The sequence below is a fragment of the Coenobita brevimanus genome, chromosome 55 (genome assembly GCF_032717465.1).
Source record: "Coenobita brevimanus isolate Jiangsu-jjx chromosome 55, ASM3271746v2, whole genome shotgun sequence".
Classification (NCBI taxonomy): domain Eukaryota; kingdom Metazoa; phylum Arthropoda; class Malacostraca; order Decapoda; family Coenobitidae; genus Coenobita; species Coenobita brevimanus.
This window is the reverse complement of record NC_137008.1, coordinates 57,853,341-57,868,139: the sequence shown is the minus strand read 5'-3', so window position 1 is coordinate 57,868,139 and position 14,799 is coordinate 57,853,341. Positions and strand designations below refer to the sequence as shown.

General features: G+C 45.1%; 1 protein-coding gene across 1 annotated transcript in view; it reads left to right on the top strand.

Moving 5' to 3' along the window:
* Window positions 1–2,314: 2,314 nt before the first annotated feature.
* Window positions 2,315–14,799, top strand: part of LOC145401402 (thiopurine S-methyltransferase-like) — a 41,993-nt gene continuing 29,508 nt past the window's right edge. The window contains exons 1-2 of the mRNA XM_080273740.1: window positions 2,315–2,519; window positions 9,119–9,242. Of these exons, the coding sequence (XP_080129866.1) occupies window positions 2,347–2,519; window positions 9,119–9,242 (297 nt within the window). The 5' untranslated portion in view covers window positions 2,315–2,346. The remainder of the gene's footprint in view (window positions 2,520–9,118; window positions 9,243–14,799) is intronic.

The following is a 14,799-nucleotide window of genomic DNA, read 5'->3' as shown; positions in this document are numbered from 1 at the left end:
TATACTGGGTTGTGTTGTATGTAAACCTCTCTGTGTTGCTGTATTATCTATATTGGCGAAATATTGCCTGTGATACTGTGAGGAAATAACCCAGATGTGAGACAAAGATGCTGAACTAGGTGGATGGTGATTCAGACCAATATCAGTGTAAGGCATTGTGTAATTTCGACTCTGGTCATTGTATATTGTGTGTAATTGTTTCTCTATTAATATATTGGTGTATTTGTTCACTCGTGGTGTTTGTGTTTCCCTTCCATGCTAGTGCTGACTCGGTCAGGAATTAAGGACCCAGAATTGTACTGTGACTGGACCCGAGAAGTCGGGACACGGAACACGCTGCATAACAATTTCACTGTGGGTAATTATTACTTTAACACTGGGGCCTGTGTATGATCTTAGTGTGATGTGGCGTTACTATTTGGTAGCATGTTCATTGTGCTAGACCCGTATTTCACTGCCTTGCCGTGTTCACTGTTTCACTGTTACCTTGCTTATTCCACCACTCTTGTATATTGTCTCTGATGATTTTTCTCACTGACTTCCTTCATACTGTTAATTCACTGTTCTGCCTTTACTTCACTATGTCACAGGCACTGTGCCTTCACTGTCACTCCTTTCGGGTCTGGGCATTGTGGCGGTCAGGTACAAGGGCGGCGGAGGTGACAGCCTCACTACTGATGGGGCTGGGTTCTGCCGGGGGCCTCTGTGTTCAGGGGCCACGGGATCACGCGTAGGGGCGTCCTCTCTCGTCCAGGGCTACTGGTGGCGCAGGGTCCTGCGCTTTCAGGTCTTGGGGTGGGAGTTTGGCCCACAGGGCTGGGGCCGAACAACTGTCTGACCTTCTCACTTAGGCGCCTGACAAAGGACAAAGATCTCTGGCATTGGAGTGAAGGGACGTCCTGCCCGGGGGTCCTGGGGGCAGTCCGGAGGTCCCAGGGACTGCCGTCTCTGGCGGTTGGGGACGCTGTCAGGAGTGGACTATGGCATCGGCCTCCATCAGGGTCCGTCAGGCGGGTCCTCTCAGTAACCGGCTGTAGTGAGACGAGCCCGGTGGTAGTTACAGGGCCTCTCCAATAGTTCTCCGGGCTGGGGTCTCCCTCTGGGTCGTAGGTTGGTGGACAGCAGTCAGCACCTGACAGAGGAGCGGCTACCGGCCGTCTCCTGCCGTAGGGCCCAGCTACTGGCCGTGGCCTTCTAAGGGCACGGCTACCGGCCGTCGCTAAGGCCCAGCTACTGGCCGTGGCCTGGGGAAGGAAGCGGCTACAGGCCGACTCAAGGGCACCTTCAGAGCGGCTACCGGTTGTCTCCTGATGAAGATGGGAACGGCTACTGGCCGTCTCCTCGTTACCTCTGGAGCAGCTGCAGGCCATCTCCTGTAAGAGGGTTGAGCGGCTACAGGCCGTCTCTCGAGAGGCACCTTTGGAGCAGCTACCAGCTGTCTCCTGTAGGAGGGTCGAGCAGCTACCAGCCGTCTCTTGAGGGCACCTTCAGAGCAGCTACTGGCCGTCTCCTGACGAAAACATAAGTGGCTACCAGCCATTTCCTCGTTACCTCCAGAGCGGCTGCAGGCCGTCTCCTGCAGGAGGGTTGAGCGGCTACCGGCCGTCTCAGGGGTGCTGACTGGAGCTAGAGTAATAGCTCCACCCCGTGCTTGTCGGTGATCGGCTTGCCCGGAAGGCATTCTCGCTTTCCTGCTATGGTGGCGGCGGGCGAGCTCCGGGTCATAGGGGCGCGAGGCCCGGGCAGACTTATGTCCCTGTCGCCCAGAGTCCAGTCGCGCTCAGTGTTGCCAGGTCGGTGGATGCTATTGGCGCCCAATCCATCCCGAAAACGCGCCCAAAAAGCGCAGACAGCAAAATGACACACACACACACCTCTCCTCCATCAGTCTTGGGAGTGGTGAGAGCGTGACCGGTCGGCCTGAGTAGATGCTGTAGTCAAATTTCCTTGAGCCCCACATGCACACACCTCTCTTTATACACACCTTGGCAAGATCCATCACCTTTTGTTGTATAAGTACTCTGTACCTCAATAAAAATTAATTTGTACAATAATTTTAGACGTACGAAAATTTGAACTCTCAAAGGGTCTTCGGGCAAATATAACTTGCTACCACAAAGAAGTCTTTTTGCAACTTCCCTTTGTTTATTTTGCATTCTACGCCATACTAATGTCGTGTATTTTTTTTGTCCTTCTAATAGCAACACACACAAGAGAACATGAATGCTTCACTGTATATTAAAAGAAAAAAAAAAAAATGTAATGGAGCCAACGAGTAGCCAAGACCAAGGAGATTGATCACTGGTCAGGGGAAGGTTGACATATACTCTGTGAATACCAGTCAGCATGGGAAAGGAGGATCGTATTAATGTTTGGTCAGAGAGATGGGAGCAGGGAAAAACAACATGGCACGAGCATGATGTCAGCTATGCACTGAAGAACCATGGAAAGCTGTTACTAACTGGGCCTCGACACAGAGTCTTCGTCCCACTGTGTGGCAAATCGGTAGATCTGAAATGGTACTGCTTTTATTTGAAATAGTAATGCTAGTGAAATGTGTAAATGTGTTTGAAGTTAGAACTGGCACCTTATGTCACTCAATTATGATTATTTATTATTATTATTACATAGTGTATTATTTTTCCAAGGTGTTTCTGTTCAGTGTCGTGAGATCGTTTTATTTTAATTTTCCTTCCCACCTGACTCCATGTAAATAAGTAGGGTTTGAAGGCTGAGAGGAAATTGTGGCAGGATCCGTGAGAAATATTAAGTTGATGGTAATTTCCCTGAACTGCTACTGTATGTACCAAGTAGTACCGATACTGCATTTGCTTAGCCTACAGGAGCATGCACTGGTAAAAATTAGAGGAGAGATGCTGCTTAACCTGGTCATGGTCAGAAGTGTGCCTTCTGACTGTGTCATTCACCGTCAAGGTTTTAAGTACATAACCCATCAACTTCATCGTGCCATTACAAGCCACTGCATTTGGAGTGTTTTGATACCGCAGTGTTCCCGTTTTTTTTTTTTTTTTTTTTTTTTTTTAATGCAAGGAAGATGGAGCCTGTAAGGTTCTTCCTTCCAAGAAGAAACAAAAACAAGATAACAGAGAGCTGAACTCAAGATCTGTTGTATGTCAACCAGGTGTTAGGCCTGTCATGAAGTCTTCGCTGCGCATGACATCTACATAGAACTCACCTGTGCTGTCACAGTGGACACTGCTCCCGGATGAGGTTGAAGATGGTTTCTGCAACTAGTGATGAGGGCTGAGCCCATGAGAAGTGGATTCGGCCCTTCTTCCCAGACAGCAGTACCACAAGCTCAGAGACTTGTCTACATTGCAAAGTCAGCTGACAACATTTATTTTTATTTATTTATTCTTTATGTGCAGGCTGTCAGACACTATTAACAGGGCTACACTAGGTAAGTACTGCATCGAGGATTCACCTATGGTTGTGGGATAGAGGCCAGCTAGTAGACCGTGTGCTTGCTGGCGATGTAGCCAAGATGACTCTGCTGCATAAATCTTAGTCCTTCACCCAGCTGGGGGTCAGACCGATCAGGTGCTGGTTGGCCTGCCTACCTTCCAAAGGTGAATTTTCCTATGGGAAAATTGGGCCTGTTGCTCCTGATATCTTGGAGGATGAACTCTTATGCCACCTTTGTTGTCAGCAACTGCTCCTTCCCAATGGTGGAAATCACCAACCTCATGGTCCACCCTCATGGAGGTGAGGTCAGTGGCGGCATGGGTGGTGTGACTCAAACTCAGGGGGGGCCCTTGCCGGAGCAGAATATCTTTGACCATTCCTGCTGCTCTGTAGGGACTTATGTGTTTTCCGTCGTAAGATGTTATACTGTATGTGCCATCACTTTGGGCACAGCACGATCTCCTGCAAAAACAGAGTTAGGTGTTCTCGGTGTACTAGGTTCCATCCTTGCAAGTCCCCGTAAGGTGGTCTGTGCTCCAATGACCCCTGCTGCTTTTTGTGTGATGTTGGATACCCATTTGTTTCCTGCACTCACCCAGTTTATTGGCAGGCACTTGCCATTCATGATGCTGCCAGAACTGACCTGTCAACCCTGCCTGACTTCAACACCCATCTGCGTGTCCTCGCCCCTCCCAGCTCTACCCTTAACACCACCTGTTCGTCTCACTCAGATATCTCCGCCTGTCCAGGAGGTTCTTACCTACTGTATACAGTGGAGGTCAGCAACCATTTTTCAACATTCGATGACCTTGTTGATCCTTCTGATGAATCTGCAGCTAGACCCAGTGAGGTAGAAGGCACAACTGCTGTATCCTTCCACCCAAACTTCCAGTCGGTAGTGATACTCCACTTTGCACCTTCTCCCAAACCCCAAGGTCATCATTCCCACCCTGCCCGGGACCCCCTCCCCTGCATGCAACACATGACCCCACAGGTCCTTCCATCCAACCCTATACTGTATTTTGCTTGGACCACTGCCTGCCAATTCAGCCTAATCACTGGTTACTATTCCTGTTCCTTCTTCATACAAGCTGCATGTTGTTCCCCTCAGCTCTCCTGTGACAGGCTCCATCCCTGGTGATTCTCCTGCTCCTCCACATCATCCTCTACCAAGGACAACCTCCCTGGCCTCCCCACATGCCAATCCCTCAAGTGCCCTTTCCTTTGAGACCTTTGTGGACCTGCTAGCAGCCCTGTCCATGTATCAAAATGGACAGTCCTTCATTGACATCTGTGTCAGCCTCTTGCCCCGGCTTCTCTACACTGTCTCTTCTGAGTGATGACCCCTCCATCTCTCCACAGATGCCTCATGTGGAATGCTAGATCTCTTCCTCAAAAACTTCCAATTTCAAACAAATCGTAGTGGACCTCGCCCCCATGTCACTGGTCTCTGTAAGACCTGCTTATCCCCAAATCTCTGTCACTCCGAGATTTAATCATTTATCGGGATGAGTGTCAGGGTGTTGGGGGTGGTCTAGCTGTTGCAGTCTGGGAGGACGTGCCCAATTTGGTTCTGCCTCTGACCCAGCCCCCTGGGGGGATATCAGGTCTTGTGATCCGCCCTTCCCTCATGGCAGGTTGGACCTCTGTGGTTGTTTACTACAACCCTTGCAAGGCCATTGGCCAAGAAATCGAGCCTATCAAGATCAGCTCACCCTGCCTCTGCCTGGGTGATTTTAATACCAGACATTCCCTTTGGGATTCTTTCCTGGTGTGGGTTTCTGGCAACAGGCCGGGATCTGCCCTTTTCAGGTTTTTCATGAAGAGTGGTTGTTTTTCTCTTCTTACCCCGTTGGCATTGCAGACCTGTACTGACCTGCATTCAGGCATGCCTTCCATACTGTACTTGATCTTTGTGAGGGGAACTTCATTTGTGTTGGCTCTGCCATTTGGACTGGCTCATATTTGGGGTCTGATCACCTCCCAGTGTTCCTGGATGTCCACCCTGCCGTGGCCCGCTTCATCCATGTTAGATCCTCACACGGGGATCCTGGTCCTCTTTTTGAGACAGTCTTTGGTGATGCCCGAGCTTTGTCTGGAAAGCCCTTAGAAGAACATGTGGTGGACTTTACTTCCTCTGTGATCATGGCAAGTGAGTTGACCTGCAAATCCTCAACACATCCTCAGGGTGCCACTATAGTTCCTTGGTGGTCAGACGACCAGGCTTGTTCAGTCAAAGTGGTCTGCCTGGAATGCTTGGCGGAGGTGTCCCTGCCCTAGTCACCAGGACCTTCACTGCCGTTGGGATGCAGAATGCAAGCAGATGCTTAACTGGGCTTCACACGCTGCCTGGTTAGCTTTCTGCTTGACCCTCTAATTCTGTAGCCTACCATCCCGGACTTGGTCCTTTATTCAAGCAATGAAGGGTTGGTTGCCCTGATGTCCCCTCACATCCCTGGTGAAGGAAGGTACCCTGCTGGTAGGCTTCCAGACAGTGTTGGCATTTTTTTTTTTTTTTTTTTTAAATAAAGCCAACCCACCTGGGATTTATATTAAAAAAAAAAAAAAAAGTAAAACTCAGGAATATTACAAACCTTGAGATTTTTATACAGTAAATATTTTTATTTCTTTTAAATGATATACTGTACAAAATATACCTTATAGCATGGTACCATACAGTCATTTCTTTCAATACTGGACTACAGGTTGTGATCACACTATGCGAATCACATAATATACGAGTGACCAAAAATCATAACCGTAAAACTTTGAATGTGTGAGTTTAGCCCACAGTACGTGAGGCAGAGGCAAGAAGTGGCCCAGAACCACTATTTCCCAGACTATGCAAACCCCCTCCCTGCACGACGCACCCATCATGACTTAGAGGCTTGTGGGGAAGGTGCTCAAGAGGAGTCGGCAGTAAGATCTTGCCAATAACCACTTCGACAATAACGTTTTCGGCAATAACAGCAAGTTAGAATAGATACCCAGTTTCTAAAATAATGTTTGGTTCACTTGAATAATGGTTATTTTGCGCATGCCATGTTGTTATACAGTAAGACCTCACTATAACAGACTAATTGAAGCCCAAACCATTCTGAAAAATGCGAAATTCCGATAAAAGCTACATCTGGACTTCCCCCTGCTAATCTGGACTTTTTCCGATATTTCAGATATTAGCCCAGATCGCATGAACGGTTCTTAAAGTGTTTTGACTGCCATTGCCATATGTACTGTATTATACATTCACTACAATAATCGAATAGTATAATGTTTATAATAATACTGTACTGTACACTGATGAACGTGTCTTTTATTTACCTTATGGTGGTGAACATAGGTGAAGTGGTCAGGCAGTCCGGACTGCTTCTCACTTTATCGGACATTTTCCGACATAAGAATTTAGTCTGGTAGCTCCTAGATTCAGATAAAAATGAATTCCAGTCTATTGCAGTACGTTACATCGAGGTTTTACCATATATATATATATATATATATATATATGTATATGGATCTGGACAGCCTGTGGAATGCATATAAGGACTGCTTAATTAGGAATGCCAAAGCAGTGTGTGGCGTGAGAAGAGTAATGACAAAGAAGAATAGTATGGCATGGTGGGATGAAGAGGTTAAGTGAGCAGTGGAGGAAATGAGGAAGAAGTGCCTAGAGTGGTTACAGGACAGGCGTTCAATTGAAATAATGATTTTATCGAGAGCAAGAAGCACATAAAGAGAATAGTGAAGAGGAAAAAGAAGGAGGTAAATCATGGTCTGGGAAGAAAAATGAATGTAATCTACTCTGAATATGGGAACTTATTCTAGAAAGAGGTGTGGAAATGTAGAAGTGGCTGCGGAAAGAAATGTGAAAGTGTGAATGATGTAAGTAGTAGATTATTAACCCATGGGGATGAAGTAAGGACCAGATGGAAAGAATACTTTGAAAGCCTGATGAATGGGAATAGAGAGAGCAGAGGCACTGTAAACATGATTGGTTTTGGGGGTGTGCAGAGATGGAGTGCAGTGCCAGGAAATGTGACCCGCACACATTTTTTTTTTTTTTTTTTTTTTTTTTTTTTTTTTATGATAAAGGTGAGCGAAATGAATGCAAGAATTATCATGGCATAATTTTATTGAGTGTTCCATCTTCTTCTATCTTTCTTTCCTTCATTCTTTCCTCGTCCTTCTGCCTACGGGTGACTTTACACTCCCTCTTCTGTCTTTCATTCCTTCATTCTTTCCTCTTTCTTCTGCCTGTGGGTGACTCTACACTGAGTGACAAGCCAAATGGTTTCCTGTACACCAGGAATCTATTTACTATGCTGGGTGGTAACCATATAACCAAATTTTGACGCCTGGTGGTTTAGTGGGTAATTATTGTGCTCCAATCGGATGAGCCGGTGAAGGTTTATATCCAAGGGATGGTTGGGGTTTATTGCTCACGTAATGCCACTCAGGGATGAGTGTGGTTGGTCACTCTCATCTTAAATATCAGGACCAACTGCCTAGCCCTGGTCTCCTACGCTCCTCATGGGGCAACGTAGGATTGGATGATGGATGGATGGATGTAGGGAAGGTGTATGGATGAGTTATTATAGAGTAAATAAGAGAGATACAGGTATCAGAAGTCTAGGAGTGATGAACAAGTGGCTTTAGGAATGGCAGAGGATGTATGGATCAAATACTTGCAGTGAGACAGTAGTGGAGAAGGTTTGTGAGAAGGACTATAAGGTATTTATGGTGTTCTTTTCTTAACATGCATGTGCACAATCATGTTCAGTGCCTTCCCAGATTCAAGTATCCTTTCCCCTCCCACATTCCTTGTACCATATGTGCAAGCCCCCATGCACCACTTCATATTCTTGAGGTATTTCATCCAGGTGGGCATTTAAATTCCCACTCAAAACTACAATCTCATTATTGCCCGTACCACCAATCACATATATTAGGTTATCCCAGCATCAATTATATGGTAGAAACATGACAAATCGTCATGAGTGTTTGAAGGGACATGGGTACGAACACTTTAGATGGTAGCACAAACATCTAACTAAAACCAGTGAAGCTTATACAGTAAACTATGTAACACTTACTCAGACCTTCTTAGGGAAACCAAACATTACCTAGACCTAACCTTTTTTAATGTAAACTTTTTAAATTAAACCTGTCATGTCCCAGGTGATTACTTCACACCACCTGAGTCATGTCACTTCACATCTTGTCTGTGACTGTGCCGGCAGCAAGTCATTCCCCCATGAACCACATCATTTTGTATATAACTCTCACCTGTCTGAATACTTAGACTTCTATGATTTATTTATTTATTTTATTTATTTATTTATTACTTTTTTCACATTATCCTTTGGTTCTGAGGAGAGACACCCCCACTTGGTGGCACCAATAACTGACCAGCCTGGCTGTATGAAGGTCCTTCAACTCTCCCCATTCCCAGAAAGGAGGATGGTGGACAGCAGGAGGAGGGCTGCTTCAGCCTGCACCAGGTTCACATTCAGATGATCCTTGTGCTGCTACAACACTATCAAGTAATATCAAACCTAGAATTACCCTATCACATGACAGGAAATATTCTCCATGCCTTGCCATGCATAGTAGACATTTTAGTTTGTTGCGCTGTATGATTGTTTACCTTCACTTTGATTTAAGATCAGTTTTATCAAGCATGGTATCATTTCAGGTTCTATGATGGGGGTCACATTGTTGTGGGAGTAGAAGCAGTGGAACAAGCTATACTGGAGTTCTTTACTGAGCAGAAGATGTCGTATGTTACAGAAACCCTGACCTGGGGAAAGTTATTTAAGGTGTGTATTGGGTAAAGTATGGTACTTTCAGTTTTGTTTAAACAACACAGGTATCCCAGCCTTAATGATGGTATTCGTTTGTCCCCAAAATAAAACTGAACATTGTTAACCACTGACATTATACAATAGCATGAATTCAAGGGAAATACTGTACGTTGCCAGAGGTCCAGAGGTTGACCCTTTGGTGGGTAATTTCAAATAATCCTAAGTCCAGAACCATCCCAAATGAAATTCAGAGCCATCTAAAACTTAGCACAGTGCCACATTAAATCATTGAAGATAAATATCAATTGTAATAATGTAATGAAAGCAGCAGCACCAGCACCGGCACCACCGCTACCACCACCACCACCACCTGCAACTATTACTACCACTACTACAACTACTTCTGCTACCAACCCAGTCTGTCTGAACAAGTAGAGTCTTCAACCACAAGCAAGCAATCACCCCTGCAGGGCTGTCCAATGCATTCATTCATTCATTCATCATCCAATCCTACATTGCCCCATTAGGAGCGTAGGAGCCCGGGGCTAGGCAAGTTGGTCCTGACATTTAAGATGAGGGTGACCAGCCTCACTCTTCCCTGAGTGGCAGTACATGAGCAATAAATCCCAACCACTTCTTGGATATACACCTTCACCAGCTCAATCCGATTGGAGCTCCGTAATTACTTACTAAACCATCAGGCGCTAAAATTTGGTTATATGGTTACCACCCAGTGTAGTAAATGGTTTCCTGGTGTACAGGAGACCATTTGGCTTGTCACTCAGTGTAGAGTCACCCACAGGCAGAAGGAGAGGAAAGAATGAAGGAAAGAAAGACAGAAGAGGGAGTGTAAAGTCACCCATAGGCCGAGGAATGAGGAAAGAATGAAGGAAAGAAAGAAGAGGATGGAAGGAAAGAAGGATGGAGGAGAGGAAAGGGCAGACAACCAAGAGCAGCACTACGTTGAGTAAGTGGATGGTGAGCACCGCCACCTACCACAACTGTCCCATGCAATGAACTGATATTTTCTTGTGGCAGACCTTGCCTTGTCATTGCAAGGTGTGCAGAAGTGTATGGAGGTTTGGTTCCTGAATGGATGCCAAATTAGCATCTCCACCCAGTTAACAGGGGCATCATAGTAGGCTCCAAATACCCCATTACTTTGTGGCAGGCTTAACATCCAGCACTGTAAATGGTTCACTGGGTTATGGAAAGCCATTAGGCATGTCACACAGTGTAGGCACTGTATCAAATGAATGGATGATGGGCCTCATCATCTACCACAGGAGCATCAGGCATTCACACACTGCTACATCGTCACAGAAGATGAATATCAGTTGTATGATGTAATGAAAAAAGAAGCATCGGATAATACATTTCAGGTACAGAAAAGTATTGTAATGGTACTGTCGACAGCAGAAATTCACTTCACGCATGTGTAGGATGTGAATTGGTAATCTGGTAATATTGTATGGGAAAGCAATAATAAGTCGGTAAAATACATCACTGGATTCATAGGGATAAATAACTGGCCATTTAAAAGTCAGCTCTTCTTCACAGTGTTACCAGATTAAAGGCTTGTATGATTTCCCCTGGGGTAGGGGGGTTTGTCAAGAATACTCCCCCAGTATCCCTGCTTGTCGTAAAAGGCGACTAAAAGGGTTGGCGGAGGGTTAGTGCCCCTCCCCGGAAAACAACTAACTAAAAAAACAAACAATAAGCCTCGGACAGGGACTGACCAAACGATGACGACCAAGGACCGGACAAAGGACTTGGTAATGAGTACATGAAATGTAAGAGGAGCGAATGATGAGGTGAAAGAGAGAGAGATTGTCCAGGTGCTTGAGGATGCGAAAGTGGATGTATGTGGAATAACTGAAACAAAATGGAGAGAAGAAAGTGTGAGAGAATGGGAGTATGGATGGGGTATATGTGCAGGAGTAGGTGAGAATGAGAGGGCAAAGGAAGGAGTATGTATAGTTGTGAGTAAAAGATGGAAGAGGAGCATAAGACAGTATGGATCAGTTGGATCAAGGATTGTGTGGGTAAAGTTGAAAGTTGGAATACAAATGTGGGCGATTGTGTGTGTGTATGCGCCAACGCAAGATCGTGCTAGAAGAGTGAGAGAAGAGTTCTGGACAAATGTGGAAGTGTGCATGGAAAAGTTTGGAAGGAATGATAGAGTGTTTTTGATTGGTGATATGAATGGTAAAGTTGGGAATGTGAAGGTAGATGGAATAGTTGGTGAGTGGGGTGTGCCTGCTGAGATAGATGAGAATGGGAGTGCGTTAGTGGACATTTGTGCTGGGAGGGGGTTGGTGATAGCCAATACCCTCTTCAGGCATAAAATGATCCACAGGTATACATGGCGAGTGATGAGAAGGGTGGGTGGTGAATTGAGTGAAAGGAAGGCAATGATTGATTATGTGTGTGTGGATGAAAGGATGCGAAGATGTATATTGGATGCAAGAGTGTATAGAGGTTGGGGGAGTGGACTTTCTGACCACTACTTGGTGGTGGCCAGAGTTAAAGTTCAAGTAAGATGGAGGAATAGAAGAAGGGAAAGACGAGAGGAAGGAGTAGTTGCAAGGAGAGTGGAAAGGTTACAAGAGGATGAGAAAAAGGCAGAGTATAAGAGAGAAGTGGAGGAACGATTGGGCAAATATGAGTTGGAGCAGATGGGGGACGTGGAAGGTGTGTGTAGAATATTTACAGAAGAAATATGTGCAGCATGTGATGTGGTGTGTGGAAGGAAGAGAAGACGGAAGGGGGTGCAAGGAACAGCGTGGTGGACTGAAGAGGTGAAACGGGCTGTGGCACAAAAGAAGAAAGCATACAATGAATGGATGAGAAATAGGGGCGTGGAAGAAGTTGAGAGGTGGAAGAGAGAGTTATATGTAGAAAGAAAGAGAGAGGTGAAAAAATTAGTAAGAGAGAGTAAGAAGAGAGTGGATGAGGAATTTGGAAGGAATTTGAGTGTAAAGTGGAGGGACTGTAAGAAAATGTTCTGGAAAGAGGTGAAAAGAGTAAGACAGGGTGGAAGTGAAGTTAGCAGGGGAGTGAAAGATAAAAATGGTAGATTACTAGTGGAGAAGGGAGAAAAAGTGAGCAGATGGAGAGAACACTTTAAGGAATTGTTGAACATGGAGGATGGAAGTAATGCAAGTATAAGTGGCTGGGGAATGGCTGGGAGAAGGAGGGAGGTGAGAAGACAGGAAGAAATCAGTAGGATAGAAGTTGTGGAAGCAATGAAGAAAGTTAAATCGGGGAAAGCCCCAGGAATTGATGGAGTGTGTGGTGAAATGCTGAAGCATGGGGGAGAGATAGTAGTAGAATGGATGTGGAAGATGTGCAGATTGGCCTGGGAGGAAGGTAGAGTCCCGGAGGATTGGAAGTCAGGTATAATTATTCCCTTGTACAAAGGAAAAGGGGATAAAGAAGTGTGTGGTAATCATAGGGGCATTTGTCTTCTTAGTATAATAGGAAAAGTGTATGGTAGGATACTTATTGACAGAGTTAGAGAAAGAACAGAGAAATTAGTTGGAGAAGAACAGGGAGGCTTTAGGAAGGGAAGAGGTTGTGTAGATCATATATTCATTCTCAGATCTTTAGTGGAAAAGTTTCTAGAGAAGGGAAAGAAGTTGTATGCGGCTTTCATGGATTTGGAGAAAGCATATGACAGGGTGGATAGACAAGGATTGTGGAAAGTGTTAAGAATATATGGAATAGATGGGAAGTTGTTGAATGCTGTGAAGAGTATGTACGATGGTGCGAAGGCTGCAGTGCGTGTGGATGGTGAACTAAGTGAGTTTTTCTCTTTGAAAGTTGGGTTGAAACAGGGATGTGTCATGTCTCCATGGTTGTTCAATCTGTACATGGATGGGGTAATAAAAGAGGTACAAGGTAGGGTAGTGGATGTTGGAGTGGCCCTGGTGAGAGAGGATAGTGTTTGGAAACTCTCTGTACTGTTGTTTGCAGATGATACCGTGTTGTTGAGTGAAGACGAAGGGGAGCTGCAAGGCTTGGTGGATGAGCTTGAGAGAGTGTGTAAGAAACGGAATCTAAAGGTGAATGTGGGGAAGCGTAAAGTGATGGTCTTTGAGAGAGGTGAAGTCAGTGAATGTACAGCGAGGTTGGATGGTGTGGAATTGGAAAATGTGAGTACGTTTAAGTACTTGGGTAGTGTGATGAGTATGGATGGAGGTTTGGAGGGTGAAGTGCTTGAAATGGTACAGCAGGGAAGAAAGGTTGCTGGTTCTTTGAAAGCAGTGATAAGAAACAGGGAAGTGAGCATGGAAGTGAAAAAGTTACTACATGACAGTATTGTGATACCAACTCTAACGTACGGAAGTGAAGCTTGGACGTTGTTGGAAAGACACAAGTCAGGAGTGAGAGCCGTGGAAATGAGTTATTTAAGAGGAGCCTGTGGAGTCACATGGAGAGACAGGCTGACGAATGAGGATATAAAGGAGCGTTGTGGTGTTGATGTGGATGTGATAGGAAGCGTTATGAGGAACACACTGAGGTGGTTTGGCCATGTGGAGAGGATGGAGGGTGAAAGACTGACGAAGAGAGTGTATGTGAGTGAGGTGGAGGGGGAAAGAGGGAGGGGGAGGCCGAGGATGAGATGGAGAGATGGGGTGGAGAGGTATATGAGAGAGGGGGGTGTGAGTTGGGAGCAGGGGAGTGAAATGGCGGGGGACAGGGCGACTTGGAGGCGATTTGTTTGTGGCCACCCCAAACGGGATTGAGGCGTCTGGCAACAGATAGATAGATAGATGATTTTCTCTATCAATCTATTGCCAGACACCATAATCCCATAAGAGGTGGTCATTTGACTTTGAGTTATGTGTTTTACAGGGAGAGGCACTAACCCTCCACCAACCCACTTGCTGACACGTAGGGAGCACGTATGGTTTGGTTATATGGTTACCATCCAGTGTTGTAAATGGTTTCTTGGCTTACAGGAAACCATTTGGCTTGTCACTCAATGTAAAGCCACCTGTAAAGGAAAGAAAAGCAATAAGAAGTGACAGGAAAGATGAGAGAAATAGGAAGAGAGGTATTTTACTGACGTGAATATCTTCTGTTAACTGTACCAGCAAAGTTTTATTTGGCTAAGCTGCACTCACATGTATTTTTAGTAACACAGCTACTTTATGCACACATTAAAGATTTATTTTCACATTACAGTCCAGAAACAAAATTATCATGTAGTATGTTTCTTTGAGACATCTGTAAAACAAAATTGGGTATTATTGACCGAAAAACGTGTGAAGTATTAGTAAAATTAAACTGGAATAACTTTAACATCATTAAGCTAGGGATACATTTATCATATTCACTTTCGTGAATAATGCTTTAGTACTTCTTGAGAAAATTAAAGATTATAGAATCAGAGCAATGTTCTAAGGTGGATCAAAAGTTGGCTTACAGACCGTAAACAAAGAGTTGTTATTATCTGGAAGGAATCAAGCTTGACAAATTTTACAAGTGAGTGCCTCAAGGTTCAATTTTGGGTCCTGTATTATTTATAATTTATACTGATGAGAACGAAGATGGTTTGTGTTGT